At 38.5% G+C, this 23,872-nt stretch overlaps 1 protein-coding gene across 2 annotated transcripts in view; it reads right to left on the minus strand.

Moving 5' to 3' along the window:
* Positions 1 to 23,289, minus strand: part of LOC150089089 (glycine receptor subunit alpha-2-like) — a 77,515-nt gene extending 54,226 nt beyond the window's left edge. The window contains exon 1 of one of the 2 annotated variants that reach the window (XM_090371048.1): positions 23,129 to 23,289. In XM_090371048.1, coding sequence (XP_090227174.1) covers positions 23,129 to 23,181 — 53 coding nt within the window. In that variant the 5' untranslated portion in view covers positions 23,182 to 23,289. The remainder of the gene's footprint in view (positions 1 to 23,128) is intronic. The other variant, XM_090371049.1, reaches the window with a different exon arrangement.
* Positions 23,290 to 23,872: the final 583 nt, after the last annotated feature.

Raw genomic sequence — 23,872 nt, forward strand, 5'->3', positions numbered from 1 at the left:
GTACCATTTAGAAAGGAGTCAGGTCAAAAACTTGCTTAGTCTTTGATTCAGAGTCTTCTGGACAGAGGTGCGAAGGGATATAAGCAAATTATTATATAGATCCTGTTATTGGATTACTACTGTAGTGTCGTTAAACGTTAATTTTAATGTTTTCACGTTTATTCCAACCTTTTTCATTTTTCGGCATATTTACAGAATATTTGGCGGCTTTTAATAATGGACATGTTTTGCTGGCAAGAACTAAGAGCCCTGGTATGTATGGACCAATGTTTCATTGGTGAATTCTACCCGCAGCTCTGGAATGTCGCCTTATTTATTTTACACAAACCAGGTAAACTATCTTTGAACACTAAGACCTATCGTATAATATCTTTATCAAATATTGGAAAAATATAGAAAAAACTGTTAGCTCCTCGCCTCCAAAACCCTTGCAAGCTCACAATCTATGCTCAATCAGAATGGCTTTAAAAAAGGGTATTTTTGCAGAGAATGCAATTGCATTCATGAATCACTGTCTGAGCATGAAATGACAATCTTTATAGACTTTGATTCCACTTTCAATTCCATTTGTTGGGGGAGCACCCTCAAAAACTCTGCAACGCTCATTGTAACCAATATTTAATGTCATCAGCTCCTAACTTTACTGGTAACCCAATGTGTTTCATTCACTAGGGCCTCTCCTCTGGAATGCAGTCCTTGATCAATGGTTCTTATATAATTTTGAGAACTGCTTTAATACAGCTTATGTTCATGACCTTGTCATCTGCATATCAGGCAGGTGAAGAATGATCTTAGAAGAACGTGCACAATACATTCGCGTGACCTTTTGGAATGGGTTATGTAAAGAAGTTAAAAATTTTGTCAACCAAAACGAAATTGCTGATCATCTTCAATAATAATTTATTATTGTTGAAGATCAATAAGAATCTAATTTATTATTAGATTATCAAAGACCATCAAATATTTCTATTAACGCAAGCAAATATCACATGTCTCACAAATTAAATATCTTCTAGGGATGCTTCCGGACGATATACTCAGTTTCTAGCCACATATTAACAGCCTTGTAAATAAAATAAAGAATTTTACAGCATTTGTAATAAGAATTTCTCGGTTCGATTGGGGTTTGAACAAGAAGACGTTAGTACTTTATTATAAAACCATTTTCCTGCCTATACGGATTTCTTACGCATTTGACATTTGGTTTCACAAAGTTGTCAAAGTCAAAATACAGGCTAAATTTTCCTTTCCTTGAGCCGAATTATGTTACTAGCTACACATCGTATAGCTACACAGTTTTAACCAATGCCCTACAAGTAATTGCTGGAATCCTACCATTAGATTTATACAGTGGCAGACAAAAAAACTGCATCACCTTAAAAAAAGTAGTGAAACGTATAAGATATTGTTTGTCGCAAAGCAAAGATATTGCGTCAGATAACGCTTCTATTGCAACAGACAGTAATTGCAAGGTACTGCATCAGTCGTTTCTATAAATACGGCGTTGCAAGGGTATACACGCTCATTAGTATCCTGTTTTCCTGTTTTGCGGAGGTGTAAGCATGTTCAGTCGACACCAAGAAAAAAAAGTGTAGCTGTTGCTCTAGCCAATCCGAGGGTGGAAGGGGTGCGCTGCACCCGAGCGGTAACGTTCAAGGGGCGCCTGAAAACCAAACTTAAAACTTACGTACACATATAAATAAAACTTTAAAGGGGATGCCTGTTGCTCTAGCCAATCCGAGGGTGGAAGGGGTGCGCTGCACCCGAGCGGTAAAGTTCAAGGGGCGCCTGAAAACCAAACTTAAAACTTACGTACGTGAAGTTGAGACCTGGATTTATATCCTCCTAAATTCTCCTTTCTATGAAGAACAACGAATACTTCTTTTCAACACTATACCGACTTACAGTATCTTCTAACTGAAGAAATCTTAGAGTTCTTGATGAAAATTCACGTAACTTCTCTGCCCTACAAACATTTTCTTTGGATATTTTTAAAAGGAAAAAAACACTTAATAATTTCCAACAATCACTAATTAGTAACTCTGTTAGAACTTATCCATGAGGGTTTTCATCTTCACAAAAGTATTGATCGTCGCATACTGCATCTCTAGGCCCCGGGTGCCAAGCGTTTCCGTGGCCAAGCGATTCTTGCGAGTTTATAAAGCGTTTTTCCTCCAAGTGACAGAGTTTTCCTTGTTTTTCTCTTAGAATTAAAATTTTCTGTTAAGTAGCTCTACTTACTTAAAAACACTAAGAAGAGAGCCCAGAAGAAGGCAAGTACCTTTTTCTTTAATTTAACTAGCCGTACTAACTTACTAACTCTACGCTTGGCCACCAAGCGGCACTGCTCCTGCCTCCCCGTGGCGGGGCCGGTAACCTGGGTGGTAAAGGCAAACCCCCAGGGCAAAAAGGAGCAAGCATGGATAAAAATCATTATCCAAACTTAGAGCCTTTGAGCTCAAGAGCGGAAGATTCCAACCCTGACCATGACTCAAGTCAACCAAAAAGACTGCGAAGAGAAGCAGAATGTCATGACGATTGCCCAAACTTCCTGGTGATTCATTCCCTGTCCGCCCAACCTGTGGGTAAGTTGTCACCATTCTTAATTCAGAAAATCTTGGAGTCAATTGCAGGATCACCAAAAATGGTTAAAAGACTGCAATCCGGAGACCTTCTGATAGAAACAGCCACCTCTAAACATTCTGAGCGGCTGTTAAAAACAACAACATTTGGTGGGTTGACAGTAGAAATTACTCCCCACAAAACTCTAAATTCGTCAAAAGGTGTCATCAGCGAGTGGGACCTAATTACAGTCTCCGAAGAAGAACTACTCCAAGAACTCAGCAGTCAGAAAGTAGTAAATGTAAAACGGATCATGACAAAAAAAGATGGAAATCTTACTCCAACAAGATCCATCATTCTGACATTTAGCACTCCAGACTTACCATCCTGTATTAAAGCTGGTTATTTAAACTGCCGGATTCGACCCTACATCCCGAATCCTGTTCGTTGCTTTAAATGTCAGAAATACGGCCATTCCCAGCAGGCTTGTCGCGGGGAAGCCACATGTCCCATCTGTGGCTCTAAAGATCACACCCAAGCGGATTGTTCAGTCAAAACTCCTGTTTGTCCAAACTGCAAAGGAAGCCATCCAGCCTTTTCCAAAACTTGTGAGCTATGGATAACAGGAAAGAAAATACAAAAATACAAAATTGAAAATAAAGTCACGTTTCCTGAGGCACGTAGACAAGTTATGTTGACCATGCCTAGTGGTCGTTCTTATGCAGCTCGAACTAGAAACTTTGTTTCTACTGCAGCTCAAACGGATGTATCAGTTCCGCCTAACACCTCTCTAGCGAATTGGCTTAAAGTTACACTTTCAACCTCTAAAAAAGATAATCCTCATAATCCTCCAAAAAAAACTAGCGAAGCCACAAATACTCCAATCAGTATCCCTACTCATACCCCATTGGTCTCGATTGAAAAAGAACAATTAAAATCTCACTCAGTCTCAAAAAAAATGGAAGCGCCTACCAATAATATGGATGTAGATGAGCTGCTACGTAATGAGAAGCCCATTCTAGAACTCCATGCAGATGACACCATGGATCTTGGACGCCCCACATTCCCAAAAAAAGACCGGAAAAAATGTCCCACGAACAAAAAACAGTCAGACGAATCATCCTCAGCCAAAACTAAATAATGTATAACATCATACAATGGAACTGCAGAGGACTAAGTAGTCATTCTGATGACTTAAGGGATTTACTAGCTCAATTCAATCCCATAGGTGTATGCCTACAGGAAACTTTCTTGTCACCCCAAATTTCACCAAAATTCTCAAATTATGTGATATATAGACGAGACAGGAGTTCAAACTCTGCTGCTCGTGGCGGAGTAGCTATTCTTGTTAACTCTGACATTCCATCCAGGCCGATCCAATTGAGAACCACTCTAGAAGTTGTCGCAGCTCGTATTGCAGTTGGTATTTCAATTACCATTGTTTCCATCTACATTTCACCCTCTCTACCACTTCCTCATTCAGAACTTGACAACCTGATTTCACAACTCCCAACTCCAATTTGTCTCTTTGGTGACTTTAATGGACATCATCCATTGTGGGGGTCTGCTACAATGGATAGAAGAGGCAAATTGGTGGAGGAATTCATGAACAATAATGGTCTTAATTTACTAAATTCTGGATCTCCTACTTACATACACCTAGCAACAGGATCTGTTTCTGCAATCGACTTATCAATTTGTTCACCCTCTGTCTTTCCAATCATGACATGGTCAGTATTAACTGATCCCTTTAACAGTGATCACTTTCCAATTATTTGCTCACTACAAACAAGAGTAACTCCGAATCCTGTTCAGCGATCCAACTGGCAGTTTAAAAAGGCAAATTGGGAAGGATATTCTGCCCAAATACTCTTAGACAGATGTTATGTTCAAAGACAACATATTGATGAAGTAAATACTTATATAACCAATCAGATTCTCACTGCAGCTAATGCTTCCATTCCAAAATCCACGCCTTATCACAAACACAGAAATAATTGGTGGAATACAGATTGTTTAATTGCCAAACAGGAAAGAAACCGTGCTTGGAATAATTTCCGCAAGTATCCCACCACTAGTAACCTAATTTCTTATAAAAGACTCAAAGCGAAAGCTAGACAAGTTAGGCGGAAAGCGAAACGGGATTCATGGATTGCTTTTGCCTCAACCATTACCAAAGACACGGATACACGGGTCATCTGGAAAAGAATACAGGCATTAAATGGCAAATTTTCTCGGCTGCCCTCTCCGATACTTCATTGGAGAGGGAAAGACATTTCTACTCCTGAAGAAGTCGCAAATGCATTAGCAGAATCATTTGCAAAAATCTCAGCTTCTGCCACCTATGCGTCTGCCTTTCAGAACATCAAAGCAGGTGCAGAACGGTATAAAATCAACTTCTTCACGCGCCGCTCACTGTCGTACAACCAACCATTTACATTAATAGAACTGCAAGAATCATTAAACAGATCTTCCAATAGCGCTACAGGACCAGATGGAGTTCACTACGTTATGCTAAAGCATTTACTTGATGAAGACTTGAGAACTCTATTAATTTTTTATAATCGGATCTTCACTGAAAATGCCTATCCTTCTTCATGGCGCCATTCGTTCGTTATCGCCTTACCAAAACCAGGAAAAGATCCTTCCTGTGTTGAAAATTACAGGCCAATATCTCTTACGAGCTGCATGGGAAAAATTTTCGAAAGGATGGTTCATACTAGACTCACCTACATCCTGGAGTCAGAGAATCTTCTTCCAGAACAACAATATGGCTTTCGGAAAAACAGATCAACACTGGACGTGCTTATCAAAGCCGAATCTCATATCCGCAATGCCTTTGTCATGAAACAACATCTAGTCATGGTCAATTTAGATCTTGAAAAGGCATTTGATACAACATGGCGCCATGGTATTATTAGGGACCTTTACCATCTGGGGCTTCGGGGCCATTTGCCGGAAATAATTCAAAATTTCCTGCAATTGCGCTCTTTTCAAGTCCGGTACAAAAACATCCTCTCTACATCTCACATTCAGGAAGAGGGAGTCCCACAGGGATCAATACTCAGTCCAACACTGTTTTCAATCAGAGTTAGTAGTATGACACGAGATATCCCAAAAACTGTACAAACGTATATGTATGCAGATGACCTTACCATTTCCTGTCAATCTCAAAGTATGAATACCATTGAACGGCAGCTACAACTTGCCATAACCAAAATAGAAACCTGGACTTCACTGAACGGTTACAGACTGTCAGAAAAGAAATGCACTGTCACACACTTTTGCAAGAAGCGAACTCTCCATCCCGAACCTGAACTGCAAATAAACAATACTCCAATCCCGCTTGTTAATACCGTTAAATTTCTTGGACTACTATTAGACCGCAAACTAAATTTCCAAGCTCACATCACTTATTTGAGAACTACTTGTTTAAGGCATTTGAATATACTTCGTTCTGTCTCATCTATGTCATGGGGAGCTGATCGGTGTACTTTGCTGCATCTCTATAGAAGTTTAATCCGTTCACGACTAGATTATGGTTGTCCAGTGTATGACTCTGCCAGGAGCACTACATTAAAACAGCTAAATATGATCCATCACAGTGCTCTGAGAACTGCGCTGGGAGCTTTCAGGACTTCTCCGATCCAAAGTCTATATATTGAAGCGCATGATCCCCCATTACACCTGCGTAGAAAAACACTACTGCTTCACTACGCTGCTAAGATCCAGAGTCTACCATCGCACCCAAGTTGGGAGTATCTCTATAATACTCGTTGGGATGCCTTCTACGAGAGCAAACCAAATGAAAATAGACCCGCCTCTCTCAGGATCAAAGAACTTGTTCAGACTTGGAATATCAATTTAAATGACATTTTCCAAGACACAACTACACCTGTTGCTCCTTGGACATATGTGTCTGTCTTTCAAGATACATACTTCCTCCAGTGGGGGAAAAATATACCTTCCTGCAATATCAGACAGTTACATTCAGCTCATGCTACGGACAACCATGTCTGTAAAATTTATACGGATGGTTCAAAAACTGAGAGTATGGTAGGTGCTGCGGCAGTTTTTCCTTTATTTACAAGTTCAGCCACATTACCGCTTGCTTGCAGCGTCTTCACAGCTGAATTATATGCTATTAAGTTAGCGCTTAGTAAGATAATTGAGCTCTCCATCTCATCTGCCATAATTTACACAGATTCTCTTAGTGCTGTCTCTGCCATAAGGAAGAATTCCTCAATTTCTCACCCTATATTGAAACAGATTCATTCCCAGCTATTCGCTTGCAGTGTGTCCAATCAGTCAATCAGTTTTTGCTGGATCCCTGGCCATTCAGGCATTCCGGGAAATGAAAGTGCTGACTTTGCCGCTAAACATCCCCAACCCGCTCTCTCACAACATCCTCAGGTTCCTTTCTCTGATTTTAAGTCGGTCATACGCAAAGCCTGCTATGATATATGGTCACAGACCTGGAAAAGTGACCCTAACAATAAACTTTATCAGATAAAAGAAGATCCAAAGCTGTGGCTGTCTGGCTTCCGAAGAAATAGACGAGAGGAAGTGGTACTGGCAAGACTCAGAATTGGACACACTCACTATACTCATCTCTTCCTATTATTGGGGGAAAGTCCACCGCAGTGCTCATCCTGTCAGACGCAACTTACAGTCCGTCATTTCCTGGTTGATTGTCCCTTACATTCAACCATCCGGTCACACACTTTTCAGTCACTCTCTACATTGAATATATCACCTGATTTATCTCGCATCTTAGGAAATGAAGCAAATATTGAAGAACTTTTATTATATCTAAAATATATTGGTTTGTACAGAAGCATATAATTTAATCTCTCTAACAATACGCTTTTGTGAATTAACGATGAAGAGACACAATTTGGCCGTAGTAGCCCTTGTGTCGTTAAACCGAACAACAACAACAACAACAACTGCATCTCTAACTGCATTTTCATTTATTTCATTCAAGCACTTGTCTGGATACTATCATGTATTTTTCAACTGTGTTCTGATACTATTTTCATATAGTGTATATACATTAGTCTCTTTTTGATAGATTCTGTCCCAAAATGGGTTTTACTTTTATGTGATTATATCATATATTTAGTGTATATAAATATGTATATAACTCATTACATATATAAAAATTAGGCTAATTTTGGGCTCGCTTGAGCTAGTTTCAGTTGCTTTCCTATTGGTCATCTCTGCTTGGTGATTGTGCTGTTGGCAATACAGTGCAATCTTAACAAATTATTAATTTTGAAATAATTTTGTTGCGCCCCCTGGTAGCTTGTTTATGTATTGTCAATAATTAATTAAAATTATTCACAATACAAAATAAAATTTAAAAAATTAAGATTTTGTTTGCAACTTAGTCCCGTGTTCGATAGCATGGCCATTACTGTTCTTTTGTTCTCATTGCTATACGAAAATTAGTAGCTAGTTCTATTTAGATATTTCTTCTCACTATACTCTTCTTCTTCCAACTGTGGGGGGGTGGAATAAAAAGAAGGATGTATATATTTTATATTTAATTTAATTATTATTTTGTTTTTTATTATTTATTTTGTTTTTATTTGTTCCCTTATATGAGTTGTTGTCCACCTTACTTTAATTTCCCCACTTACACATCTGACTTTACTTTACAGGAGAATTCCAGATTTAAGGGAACTTCTCAATTATTTATAATTCCCTTCGAACAGGCTGGGTGTTCAAGAATGACAAACAACACACACATTAATGTATAACATAACATTTTATTTACACTTATATACACAATATAAAAATTATCAACTCTCAAGCACATATTATTATTACTCAAATTTGCCTATGTATTATCAGTTTTATATGGCAATTAAATACATTGGTTTTACACTAAAAAGGTTATTTCTTTATACACAACAAACTTAATATCTTTACAAAACTGCTATAGCTTCTTCTTCTTCTTCTTCACACATGAACAATAATTATTTAAGAGGATTAGGTACACCCTTTCTCCACTTTAATTCAAATTCTTACCTTATGTATTGATTTAGGAATTTCACTCTTAACTTCCGTTTTAATTAGTACCCCATTTTGTCTTGGGGAATATAATTTCACAACTTTCTCTAATCAAGACAGATAGTACATTTGACATCAATTTCTGGACTAATGCTGGTCCCAAGGGTTAGCTACATTCATAAGGCTATTTCTTTCTCTGTATTCTCTACCCTTCCCTTCCAAAATATATCATACCTATATGTTAAACAATAACTAATAACAAATATCAAATTTCTCTCCTTTTCCTTTCTACATATGTCTAATTATACATTAATCAAAACCCAAAACTATCATCTGAATTATCTCAATATTTATGCATATATTTATATCTTTGTATATCCTTCCCTTAACATCTTTCTAAACATTATACTAATCTGATATTAGAGTTCCGACAGTCCTTTATTTGTGAGGGAGAATACTATATAACTAGTCACTTACTTAATTTTACGAATCGGATTTCTCCGTTTTGGGGCCTTCAGCTCCTTGTCTGGGAATGGCATCATCGTTTACCAACTGCATTCATCTCAGAACTTCAAGTTTCTCCATGGGCTGTAGTCTACGTCTAGATAGGGCATCATTGTGTCTTTTAGGAATTTATAGCTCGTCTTCGATACTGCTACTTAACCTTCGGTTCAGCTATTCTGGCGGACTAGGAATTACAACTTTATCTTCTCAGCTCACTTATCTGCGCCTTGCCTTTATCACTGCCTTCAGATGATGGACTAGGGTTATTTCTTTCCTTGGCCTTTATCTCTGCCTTCTTATGATGGGCTAGGGTTATTTTTCTCCTTACTCTACTTATTCTCACACTGGCCACTTTCACTTCCTTCCTATTACGGACAGGTTTATTTCTCCATACACTTCAGTCGTTTGCATACGGGCTACTACCCTTGCCTTCCTATAACGGACTACTAGACTGTTCTCTTCTATTATTAAACTCCACTAACTTTTCTTAACTTACTGACTGCACTAAACTTATCTAACCCTTCTCTACTCCATCTTAATTTTGTCAGATCTTTCCCAGCTGGCTGACAGGATAGGACAGGACTTATCTAACCCTACACAACTTATTACTCATTTTCCCACTAACATTGTCAAAAACTCAACTCTGTCTTTCCTAACTCATTTCCACACACCCCCACATACTCAACTTGGGGATCTGCTTTACTAATTCATCTTCATAACCATCCACATAAAGCTCAACTGACGGATCTGTCTTTAACTCACATTTTCATAACCACCCACATAAAGCTCAACTGAGGGATCTGCTTTTACTAACCCATCTTTATAACCACCACATAAAGCTCAACTGCTGGATCTCATTTTACTAACCCATCTTCATAACCACCACATAAAGCTCAACTGCTGGATCTGTGTTTAACTCACATTTTCATAACCACCCACATAACGCTCAACTGAGGGAACTGACTTCGTTTCCCCCTGCTCACTGACTTTTTGTTACTCTGAATTCAGCAACGCCCCTCATAATTCCTGTCCGCCTTTTTTCTGAGTTTACCCAATCTTCTCATTTTTGTCAACTTTCATCATTTCCTATTCGTCCTTTAAAATTTCTCAAGCTGTATATTCAGAGCTCATTTTAATAAATTTCCAAATTTTTCCCAGGCAATCCGCTGCTTTGAAGTTCGCCGTCACCTTCGCCACCCCTCGTTAAACTTAGCAGATTTATTTTTCATGCTCTAACAACCTTGCCATTGCCGACAGTCAGACGCAAATGTGATTGCTAACTGGAGCAATTTGACCCGTAATTACTACCTGACCGATTTTAGGTGTCACCGGACAAAGGGATGTCCGACAATGTTCAGTCTACAGCCCTTTGTTCTTTCAGAGCCAAGTTATTCGCACCTGCACGCCAGTAGTCGTTGCCACCATTCCCGTTGTTATTGTTTGTTCTTTGCCATGGTGGGAACTGAAATGTACCCCTAATTGCTAATAGCTTACCGCTTCCTTCTCTAATTCAACCTTGTCTAATTTTTAATTCCTTGTGAGTGACCTAGAATAATATTAGTGACTGGTAATGTTTACTGTCCTATTTTGCTATTTCCTAAGCTTTATTTTAAATAAATCTCACTCATTTCTAAAATATTAACGTGTAAGATTTTACATCTTACACAACATAACCACATCCCACACACTTTTAAATCTCTGGCCTCCACAGAGTACTGTGCTTCACGAAAAGAGTACACAACGCGGAGAAAGAGGAAACCCCTAGAGCCGTTAGACAGCTAACACACTTTACACTTATATTCTACTTCTTAATATAGCAAATTAAACTAAATTTTGTTACTATTACCATCCATAAAATGGTTAAATGTTTAATTATTAATTATTTTTTTTAAATATTTAATAAACTTATTTATTTTTTTATAGTATCTTACGCAGGGCGGCTCCAGAACTTCAGTTCAAATCCGTCCATTGTGATGATACAGAACTCTGCAAGAAGCTAGAAACGTGTGTACCGTTGTGTTTGTGTTGTGAAAACGTTGCTGTGTTGTTTAATTGGTTGTGGCCATTTTATCACCAGGAAGGCGACCACCTGGGAAACCACTCCAGTGTCAGTCTACACAACGGGGAGGTGGGCCACAACTAAGAATTACCGTAGATTATCTTAACAATTTCATATGCCTGTCCTGGAACGGATAACATGGGTATAAGCTGCTGGCATCCACTGGTATTGCACTACCTCTAGTAGATGCGGGATCTTGTGCATTTCCTGGATAGACAGGTAGTGGAGACTGGCCCACTAGCTCGTCTAGGCAGGGCATCAGGCAGCAGCTGCCAGGTGTTAGCTGCTCCCTGCTAGCTAATTGGACTGAAACAAATCACACACACACAACTGTACATAATCAGGCCAATTATAGAGATTGTGTATTCAACGCAGAGACACAAGGCGAACTGGACTTACGTCTAGGGACCACCCAAATGCGAAGTTACACATATTCGCATACCGGAGCTCTTAGAAGGCCATGTTCATTTTTTTCCCGGACAGGAACGGGATCTTCTAGACGATAATGCGCAGTGTCATCGGGCTTGCACTGCGCACGAGTGGTTCGAAGAACACAGATATCACCCATCTTGATTGGCCTTCAAATTCGCCTAACCTCAAGCCAATTGAATACCTGTAGGATGTTTTCGAACGGGAAATGAGGCGTCGTATGGACACACAACCGTCATCTGTTCCGAAACTGCGGAAAGTCTTGCAGTAGCATGGCTGAAGATCCCTAAGGACGTCTTCATACATCTGGTAAAATCAATGCCTAGATTTAAAAGAAATCTGGAAAAAAAAGTTTAATTTACACAAATTGAATGAGATCTTTGAACGCACATTGAGAATATTGCAAGATGATTCGTTCTATCGTGCTTAAAACTATAATTTAAGTTCTCACAGATGACCACATGTAAAATGCCTTGAATGCGTATATACCATTAAAAAAATACTCCACGAGGAGGGTTCCAAGTTGGATGACTAGTGAAGTTGCCGCATTACTTGAGCAGAAAAAGGTGGCATGGAAAGGTTACAGAACAACAAAAAGTACTGAAGCCTATAACAGCTACAAGGTGATGTGTAATAGAGCCACAGAAAAGGTTCGACAGGCAAAGGCAGTTTATGAGAAATCACTAGCAAACAGAGCAAAGAGGGGGGATAAAGAATTCTTCACATATATAAATGCCAAGAAGAGCAGGACAAACCAGATCGGACCTTTATGTAAGGGAAAGGGGATAGTAATAAATACACCAGCTGCCGTTGCAGATGAACTCAACAGTTATTTTGCATCGATATTTACAAATGAAAAGCCTTTTGTGGCAAAGGGAAATTGTGGGAGCGAAGTTAAAAAATATGTAATTAATGATATTGAAATTTCGCAAGATTATTTAATGAAAAAACTTTCGAGCCTACAGACCAGTAAGGCTCCTGGAGTTGATGGAATATACCCTATAATCTTAAGAGAGGCGGCAAGCGAGTGCATTGAACCATTGAGGCTAATTATGCGAGCATCATTAGACTCTGGGGAGATTCCCCTGGATTGGAAAAGTGCAAATGTATCTCCCATACATAAGGGTGGCTCTAAAAGTGAAGTTGGAAATTATCGACCTGTCAGTCTGACTTCAGTAGTAGGGAAAATCATGGAGGCAATGATCAAGGGTGGAATTCAGGATCATTTGGATCGAATTGAAATTCTCAAGGATACTCAGCATGGTTTCGTAAAGGGAAAATCATGTTTAACAAATCTGGTTCGCTATTTCGAAAGGGTCACTCACGAGCTGGATTTAGGGAATAATTTCGACATTGTTTATTTAGATTTCAGCAAAGCTTTTGACTCAGTCCCACATGAGCGGTTGCTTTATAAGCTGGAACAGGTTGGAATCACTGGGAAAATCCTTAGATGGATACAAGGATGGCTTCAGGGCAGGAGGCAGAGGGTTGTGATAAATGGCTATTCCTCAGATTGGGTTGATGTAAGAAGTGGGGTTCCCCAAGGATCAGTATTAGGACCACTGTTGTTTTTAATTTTCATAAACGACATTGATGAAGGGATAGAGGGCGTGATGTCTAAATTTGCAGATGATGTTAAAATTGGGAGAGTAGTTAATGATCACTGTCAAGCTGAGCTTCTTCAGAGAGACCTAGATAGACTTCAGGAATGGTCAGAAAAATGGCAGCTGTGCTTTAATCCAACAAAGTGTAAGGTATTACACCTGGGAAACAGTAATCCCAAAAAAACTTATTCACTTGGTGGAGTTCAACTAAACCCAGTACTGGAGGAAAGGGACTTGGGTGTTACGATACGGTCAGACATGAAATTCTCTGAGCATTGTAAACAGGTTGCAAGGAAGGCCCATGGTGTCCTATCAATGATCTATCGAACTTTTGCAAGTAGAGATAGGGACGTGATAATCCCATTATATAAGGCTTATGTTAGACCACACTTGGAATACTGTGTTCAAGTATGGAGACCGCACCTGAAGAAAGACATCGAGCTTCTTGAAAGGGTGCAAAGAAGGGTAACTCGCCTGGTGAGATCGGCAAAAGGGCGTCCGTATGAAGAAAGACTTCGAATATGTGGGTTGCAGAGTTTGGAAACTAGACACCTTAGAGGAGATTTGATTGAGGTGTTTAAGGCTCTGAGAGGCATCAGTAAAATGAATGAGGACAAAATTTTCAAGATTATAAATGATGCTAGAACTAGGGGACATAAATTCAAGTTACGGGGGGAAATGTTTAGATTGGATTGCAGGAAGTTCTATTTTAGCCAGCGAGTTATAAATTACTGGAATAAGTTGCCTTCATGGGTGGTAGAGGCCGACAGTTTGGGGAAATTCAAAGGTCATCTGGATAGTACTTTCGGGTAAGGGAAGCACATAGGATGATAGGTTTAATTTCCTTTTTATTTATTTTTTATTTTATTAATTATTATTATTTAGTTATTTATTTTTATTTTTTTGTTTTTATCATTGTTTTGTTCGGATTTATTTTTTTTAATTTTATTTTATTTTTTTATTTTTTTTTTTTTTGGCTGGTGCAGCATAAGCCATAGGCTTTCTTGCACCATGCGGCCGTTACTAATACTAATACTAATACTAAAAAAGATGTCTAACTTTTACAATCAACCTAATGGATCTCACTGCTGACCTGTCTTCTTCTATGGCCCATGTTTAAAGGCCAGGGTTCGATTCAGTTTAGGGTGAGTTTTTTTTTTTTTTTTTAGTAATTAAATAAATAAATAATTAATAGTGAAAAATCTGTTTTTTGCTATCAAACATTTGGATTTTACATTTTGAAAGCTGGTTAATCTTTCGTAGAATACGTACAATTTACGAACGTGACATGTTGACGCGTCACATGGCTTACTACTTTGATACTTATTAGTATTAGTATCTGTTTATTGCTCAATTCATGATTAAATTTTAAGCAAATTAAAAGAAAATTGATTTCTATCCGAGTCTGCTCCGTTTTACACTTCTGCTGATAATCAATAAATTAGACTTTCTTGAAAAGGAGTGTATTCCACAATTGGGTCTTCCCGGTTCAGTCATTATTCAATTAGCCGTTCAATGCTCGGTTTGAAGGAGGTGTTTTAAATGAAACCGCAGTCTAAATAGGTTACCTACTCGTGTTATTTTAAGCGAAATGGAAAAACGTATTTGCAATTCCGGTCTATTATTTAATACTTATTATTTCATGAAAAACCCATCAGCTTAATAATAAAGGTTTGTTAACGAGACAGGTTTCAAACAACTGCGGCGGAATTCTGCAGTACCGTCAGTTTACAGTAAATTCTTCATCACTTTCAACAGAATTGGCACAATTAACGTAATGTTGGTAACTCCCCTCGCAGAGTGCGTAGGAGGAGGAGGTGAATGCCCAGCGCGGGCATAAAAACTGATTTTTTGAGCGTAATAATAATAAAATTTCATACAAAATCGGCCATCTTAAACGTTTGTTTAGTAACTTCTTTACTATTGCGTGTTTTTGATTTTGGCCATATCAGGTAACACCAAGAGGTGTCGGTCTATCGTTTCTGTAAATTGTGCGTATTGTATGAACTGCTTGTCTATTTTGCTAGATTATGAACTCGAGTTTGTGGGGAAGATACATTCAGCCCTCGCCCGAGAACGACTAACTCGGCCAAGGCATGAAAATATGTAGGGAAAAAAAAAACAAGAAAAACAATAAATTCCCTTCCTTGAAAGGGAACCGAAACCGAACCTTTTGCACACGATGTGGAATACCGGCAATTGTAGTCATTATAATGTAATCACGAGGGTAATATAATCAATACGAGGGGGTATCAAAAAGTTCGTACCATTACTTAGAAATAATAGCCTTAGAAAGGTAAAACTTCACAGGAACTTTAATCCTTTTCTATGCACTCTCCATGTATAGTAACCCATTTCTCCCATCTATGGATCAGTTGTTTAATGCCTTGATCATAGAAGTTCGCACTTTTTGCCTGAAACTACGATTCCACTTCATTGATGGCTTCCTTTGGACGAATCAAAGCGGCGTCCATGCAATGGTTTTTTCATTGAATCTCTCCGATTAACAAGCACAGACGACGCTAAAAAAATAATTTTACCCATGAGCCTTGCAGAGTCTCTCCAGGGCCAAATAAATTGACAGAACTGTCAACATGTACTCCCATCCTATAGTGTCTGAGCAGAATTCCAGACACTTTAAAATTTAATCCTAACTCGCGACATTTTCCCAACATTTTCCAGTACTTCTTAAGTAAGTCCTCATATTTCTTACTCTTAATATCATTAGTGCCAACGTGTTCAACACTATCAGATTTCGTGCCCTTAAAAAATGATATCTGCTTTACAACTTCGTCTACTTTTGTTTGGGGCAGACATTACCCCTGGTCCTATTCCACCTATCCTTTCTGCACAATATACTCATATTTTTCGGTTTTCCCTGACAATAGTCATTGATAATACCTACCTCTTGTAGGGCTAGCGCTTTGTGACTTGCCGAATCCATTTTAATTCTTTTGAGTGCAATCATCCGATTCTCAAGCGATCATAAACGCATATCCGCATGCTGAGTTCACGTCTAATTTCCTCACACTCTTTGCACCGAACGCACAAAGACATCCCCCCTTGGCTCTATGTCCCGTTTTGCCAGCAAACATTGCACAAGTAGCACATTTTTTAAAGCTGTGATTCGTTGGACAATCGCCCCTTCAGTTCTCCCTGAAGCCAAGAACTCCCGCTGCTTTAGGTCCATTGATTTGCTACTCTCGTCTGAGGAATGATTTCCGTTTAAATTCAATTCGATTTGGGAATACTACACTACACCGCTACTACACTTCACAAATGACAACTACACTAACATTACATTACACAAATGATAACTGCACTACCGTAGCCGAGTAGTCAGGAGTGAGAGTGCAGTAGCACTCTCACTCCTGACTACTTGAACTATGGTCTGCTCTTTGAGTAGACCATAGTTCAAGCCAGTAGCTGCAAAATACGATTAACGATTGTATTCATAATTTATTGTAAATTCTTTTGACTTGGTGGTCGTGCTGTAGTATAAACAAGAACTATATTTAAAGTTAGCACAAAGCATGAATGCAACTTCAAGTGTCAAGTGGTCAAACTCAAGAGTACAGTAATATACGCGTTTGGGCTGACTGGTTCAAGCCCACGTTACTGCTAAATATAATGATGCTTGTGAGTTCTCTATCCGTTTTATGAACTTTGGCTATTGCGGCTGCCCTGGAGTATAAACAAAAATTTTATTTATCTGTAATCGAAGCAGTTAATTTTAAAGCAAATATTCAGATAATAACCCATGTTCAGTGTATAACAGTAGCAAAATGAGCAGAAAAGGAAATAAAGTGCACAGGTGAGGATATGAGTAATGTCCCTTGGGAGACAAAATTCTTTTTAACTGAGTTAGCATCCTGAAGTTTCATATATTTTATACTATTGATTAATATTAATAGTGGAAAAATGTCTTCATATACATAAAAAAGCTAAAATAAAAGTTTCTGTCTATCAGAAATCAGAAGTTTTGAATAGCGGCAGTGATGCCTTTCCACCAACAGTAGATGATAGAGTTGCTTTTGAAGTCAGAAGAAAACTCAGTGCGAATTCGTGAAAAATTGAAGAAATGAATATTACTTATATCAACAGGACACTGCTGATATAAGCAACGTTCGTAGATGGCTTGAACGTTTTAAAGGACTCACTAACATTTGACTAGCCAAAGGGCAGAAAACTAAAGTCGACTAGCAGTGAATAAAAAAAAAAAAAATGTTTCGGTTGAACTATTCAAAAAGATAAGAAACTAACCACATATGCAAAAATGCAAGCACTAGAGTGTTCTAAAAGAAGTGTATTGACCATTTTAGACATGTGATTATAGGAAAATATGCTGCAAATGGGCACCTAAACTGTAAACAAGAATAACGAAATTCTCCAGGCATGAAAAATGGCAAGACTTGTCGCAAGGGTGCAATAACTTAAAAGGAGATTTTTTAAAACTGGTGATAAGACCTGGATCTTTCGTTATGATTGATCTTTATTCTAAATGCCGGTCTATGGAATAGACATCTCCAGTAGTAAAAAAAAACTCGAATTTCTTAAGATCATTTCAAAATACAGTATTATGACCACAGCGTTTTGGGACAGAGAAGTCATAATTTTGATCCCTTTTTTAGAGAGAAAGGTTAGAATCTGTTCGAAACGTCACTAAAATAAGGAAATATATTAAAAATACGTAATAAGCTTAAAAAAACAAAAAGTATGACTCTAACAGGACACCAAATCACATTACAACATGATAATGCTAGGCCACACACTGCCCATGTGACTCAGATGAGAATTGCACATCTAGGATGAAGTGTTTTGCTTCTTCTCATTCAGCCCAAATCTGGCTCAGTACAGTTTCTTTCTTATTTGTTCGTCTTTATGGAGAACGGTTTGAGTGATCAGGAGCTGAAAAAGACAATGACAGGTCGTATTCTGTGAAAGGATGTAGCCTGCTGTGGCTGACAGTGAAATGATGTATGTCCTTCAAGAGCAGGGTATAGCCTTTTGCCTCAGTGCATATGTGAGTTTTTTTTTAAAGAACGATGGCAAAATGTATTAAAAACAAGGTGGATTCATTCCATAAATAATACCAAAGAGGTATTACTTATGGAATGTAAGTGTATGATATCGGAGAAGAAATTTATTCATAGCGTCGCTCCTCCAGCGGTTATACACAGGGGAGGAGCGACGAGGGGGAGGCTGTCGAAGGTGTGACGCCAATTTGTACCCATTCCTCCGATTCCTTAAAGAAGGCAAGCGGAATTTGAAGTACACCTGAGGCAAGAAAAAGAAGACCAGTGTCCCAGAAGAAAGTACAGAGGAACGTGAGTGTGGGATGTTCAATTCATGGGAATAGCTGGATGAACTCCTCTCGAATAGAAACGAACTGTGAGCTCATGCAAACTGTTACAGTCCCGAGCAAGGTGATGTACGAGTTACGTGCCAAATTATTTTCTAAACGGGCTCTCCGGTAATCGCTTTAAACAGTTAACTCTGACTGCGACCATCGGAGATCCTCGTGGGAAATCAGAGAGAAAACTATGGTTGGGGTCTCGGTAAGTGATCATAAAACAAACCTTGTCGAATTAAGCAACTCAGCAACCATTTTAATGAAAATTGCTGGCGTTTATGTGGGCGCATAGTGACCTTCCTATAATGGAGCTTCACACTCGCTGCTTCGTGACAGTAATTCAAAATTCGCTGAAATGACGTGTGTGTGTGTGTGTGTGTGTGTGTGTGTGTGTGTGTGTGTGTGTGTGTGTGTGTGTGTGTGTGTGTGTGTGTGTGTGTTCCGTTTCTATGATATATTTCACATAAAATGCGCTTCGAATCAACTTTCCCACATATCAGCGAGGAAACAAAAGGTGTATTTTTATTTACATATTTCTCACCCAAATAACCCACGGATCCTAAACTCGGTTGAGAAAGTGAAGGATTACAGAGTATGACACGTTGAAATTTATCATTTTACCCTTTAACGTTTATCGTTTTACTGCTCGATGTGTTACCATTTATTTTGTTTGTATATAAAAGTAGTTAATTTTCTTGCAGTTACTTTCTTCGATGCATACAGCCTTGGTATGAACTATGTGAAATGGTTCGCAGAAAAGCACATTACAGCCAGTTGGACCCAATGACAATGTGCATTCGTTAACAGACATCAAACACATTATCAAATTCTCCTCTACGTGAGGATTAATACTCGAGTCATTAACATATTATGTCAAACAGTAAAGGACCCAAAGAGGAGCCTTGAGGGATTCCAGTTGAAAAAGTAACAATCCTAGAAAAATATCCCTGCAGTAACACTTGATAACAACATTCAGATACATTCAGCAATAAAGAAGTTTATTATTATCAAATGTAATAAAATAGCTTTTAAAATTATACACTAATAAAAATTTAAGTTTTTAAAACAATTATAGGTTACTTATTACAATTATTTTACAATATATTTTATACACAATTCTTTTACACCAGGTTGATCTCGTTTAATTGTTTATCATAATTTGCACAAGACATGAACGGGTCTAAATAATACCAATTTAGGAGATGAAGAAGGGCGTTAATCTAAATGAATTTCCCGATATCTGTTCTAAATTTCAATAGAGATTTTTATGAGAACGTATGTTTTTGCTAGGAATATGAAAATTAATTCCCGATAGCTCTATAAGTATTTACTACGAATAATTTGTGAATAAAGCTAAATCCTTGAGGATATCATCTAAAATCCAAAGCTTCCATTTTATATTTGGCCAGGTACAGTAAGTGTGGCCAGATATTTGTGATTATGATAAGTAACGATGATATGTGGTCTTAGCATGTATTTTATTAATAAGTATTTGAATTTTTTCAAATTTATTTATTAAATTTAAGGAATAAAGGGACCAGATTGGACAAGAGTATTCTAGTGTGGGATGGACTAAAGAAGAATATAATTTTTGCGTTAGTGTGGAATTTTGAATAGATAATCCTAACAAGAATCTCCTTATAAAACCAAGTTTGCGATAAACCGATGATAAGATAATATTTATATGAGTAGAAACAGAACATCTCTCTAAAGCTATTCCTAAGTCTTGTATAATAGATACTCTTGATATTTGTTGAAGGTCTATGGTATAAGGGAATGGGATTATATTTTCTTTTTAGGGAGATGGATGGAAATGGTTTTACATTTGGGTATATTTATGGTGAGGTTGTTATTATCTGAACAGACTTTAAATTTTGAAAGAGGATTGCATTTGATTATGATGCTTTGATATTTCAGAAGAAATGTAAAATTTTATGTCATCAGCACAAAGGAGTAATTTTTATTATACTCTCTTTGTACTCTCTGGGAGAGCAATAATACTCAAGTCATTAGCATATTATGTTAAACAGTAAAGGAGGACCCAAAGAACAGCTTTGAGGGATTCAAGTTGGAAAAGTGATAATCCTATAAAAATATCCCTGCAATAACACTTGATAACGACATTCAGATACATATTCTATAAGTCAGTGAAGGATTGGGTTAGTCACTCCATAAGATTCTAGTTTATGTTTCAGTCAAGTCAAGCCAACTGTGTTCTTGTCGGAATGTTAAAGCATGCTACAGATGAATGTCACAAAATCAACCATCGTTTGGACAAGTGAGGGAGAGCTGATGCAGGAGGAAACTTTATTTAGGTTAAAGATCTAGAGCCATTAGACAATCCCAGCAGTACTGGTTCCGTTCCTCTCGACTGGTGGGTTGTCATTGTAGTGACATTGCATTTATTCCAGGACCACACTTTATGTCAATAAAAATATGCAGCAGACTTCTTTTTTTTTTTTTTTCATACCGCGGGGGTTATTTTCCTATCCCATCAGTAGCTGAACAGAGCACACGCTAGCAAATGCACTCTGTTTGTAATCAAAGGAGTTGCTCGGATATAGCGATTACGGTGACAACCAATTGTGGAGTTTGGCCAGTGACTACGTGAAGAAAATAATAGCCCTGTACCACGCCAACTGGTCAACACTGATCGCAATCATAACCAGGTGAGGACAGACGCAGTTCGTCATTTAATAAATAACAACGCTATCAGATAATGACTTTATTATTTATTAATTAATAAAAGCTATTAAAGCTTGGAGAGTAGTAACTGCGCGTACTTGTAATATCATACAACTTTTGTTATTTGGGTGTTTTATTTGTTTATCGAGTTCGAAACAATATTGGGTCCACTCTCGAACAGCCTTCAGCAGAGGATGTACACTCAAAATGCAGAAAAATATGACCTGTGATGCGTCAAGTGGGCATAATTATGGAACTGGTTTTACAAAATACATAAAAACAGTTAAGTATTGTAAGGTAACTGAAATGCGCGACTTTAGGTACGACAGTCCCAGGTTTATTGAGTCGCATTTTCAACAGTGGCCCAGTTAATTTTTGAAACTATTTCCAGCTAAGAGGACCACACTACAGAGGCGGACACTGGAATGCGTTAAATTTTACGTGATGTAATATGGCAATCGGGTTTCAATGTTCCATGAATTTCTGCCTTAAGAGCCAACCTTGCTGTGTACATTTAGGCCTTGCTAGCGTTGGAAATAAAGTTGAGAGTAAATGTGCCCATCCAAAGTGAGTCTAAATCAAGATGGCCTGGAACGGGTTTTACTTCTATCTCGCCAATAAGTCGATTTACTTTATCTTCCTTTTTTTTTATATAATTGTGCTGCTTTGTCAGGTTCAATTCATTTCAATTGTTCCACTGGCTGATGCTTTCAGGACGACTTTCTAACTGCTAAATTTTCAGAGTTTCGCTGGGTTCATGTACAGCAGATTTTTTAATCCCCAGATTTCATGAAGAACTTCGGATCGTCTGTTGTGGAGAGAAATGGTTCCGGTGTAAGAGCGAAAGGATAGAACAGACAAAACTCCCTCTTACGAGATGCGTTTAATTTCCTATTAAAGTATAAGGAGGATCATACCTATTCCGAAAGAGCAATCGAAAATAGAAATGAGTACAGGGATGGAAATATTATTAGATGCTGCCCTTACGTCTAGAAAAAAATTTACGCCAAGTTGATCTGTATTACTGAAGATTTTTTCGAAAAACGTTTTTAATAAACGAAAGGAATGTAACTCCTTTAAAAACGCTTGTGAATTTAACCATTTCTCATTAGCTTTTTGTTTATGATTGAGTTTATAATTTGAAATAATGCTGAGGAATCGACAAACCGAAATTTTCCGCATTATTATAAATGACACAAACAGAGCAACAGTGCTACGAAGCAAATTGTCACGCGGTGAAAAATTGAAGTGGACTCTTCAGCCTTAACTGTTGGAAGGATGGGAAGAATTTCAGGTCTGACTCACATCAAGTTCATCGGCTGTGCTACCTTCTTTCTTCAAACATCTTTTAACATGTTAGAAAAGACGGTGGTCAATGTTTATACTAAAGCCATTTGAGATTACATTTGAGGGTCAAGCAGCATCGGTGGGCAACTACCGATACTGCTTGGCCCTCAACACTATGTCGTCAGACACTCTCTGTTCAAGTTACTTTTGTCAATCATCTGTAAATTGTGTTGTCAACAACTTGTAAAGCCGTGGTGCGCGTTCTCTTTCAATAATATAAAATAAAATGAAATACAAACAGTAGCAGCAATCAAGTTATGTAGCTCTGACGAATTTCTATTTTTATTTCCTGCTATGTACTATTATTGGTAAACGCAGTTATGAGGTTCATGTGGTAAGCACTTGCCGCATGGGGCCTATACTAGGTCCGATATGGTCCTGTTCTAAGAGCACCTGTTGTGTGTGTGTGTGTGTGTGTTATTCGCCTGTGGTGTGCTGATTGTAAAGGCCAATATACTGACGAGAAAGTGGCCGATCCAAAGTGAAGTCAAGCCTACCTCCCAGAAACGTTCGCAAGAATATTTTTTAAGACAGTAACAGAAGATAGATAGAAAGAAGTATTCTTACCTTTCACCCCCTGCTAAGCACACGAGTAGGGATGCAGCGAGCACAGCTAACATCGCTACACTACAAGGTAAAATACGATAAACTGTTCTCACTACATTTCCAGCACCGCTGCCTACCGAATATTACGGAGAGCTCGGATGCTGCCAACTCATCTCGTTCGTCTGCCAAGTTCCACGCGCTCCTTGGACCGCATCCACTTCTCCGCGAGAGCGGACAGTTGGAATGAGGGGAGCGCGTCCTCGTGCGCCTTTGACTCGCTTTTAGATCGTCCCACGGAGAGGCCGCACGGTCGGCGGGAACAGGTGACATCGCAACCCCGTCCCCAGATGCTTAACAAGTGTGTGGACGTGTGGGGAGGGGAATGGCATTCATTCAGACATAATCAATTGTCTCTCGGCACGTGCTCGGAAACCCACCTCACAAGCGTCAACAGTAGCTAACGCTGGCTGATCAGAAGACATCAACCCGCTCTATTCTGCGCAGGGTGGTGTCATCATGCGGAGGAGAAATTCAGGCGAACAGCGCAGTGAGTTTCAATTCTTCCACTCTGCGCCCACTGCACATTTTGCATTTACAATTTTCCTGCTGGGATGTCCTCCCTCACATACAGTTTTAATGGGAACACATGACCTTCAAAATGCGAAAACATTTCAACTCCACACCCTCCCTAGCATGACTTGTGCAGTTTTTTAAATCTTAAATCTTTATTTGTCCTGCCAAATATAAATACAGTTATACAATAGG

Source organism: Mastigoproctus giganteus, chromosome 3, assembly GCF_048544385.1.
Source record: "Mastigoproctus giganteus isolate SK-2022 chromosome 3, ASM4854438v1, whole genome shotgun sequence".
In the NCBI taxonomy this organism is placed as follows: Eukaryota; Metazoa; Arthropoda; class Arachnida; order Uropygi; family Thelyphonidae; genus Mastigoproctus; species Mastigoproctus giganteus.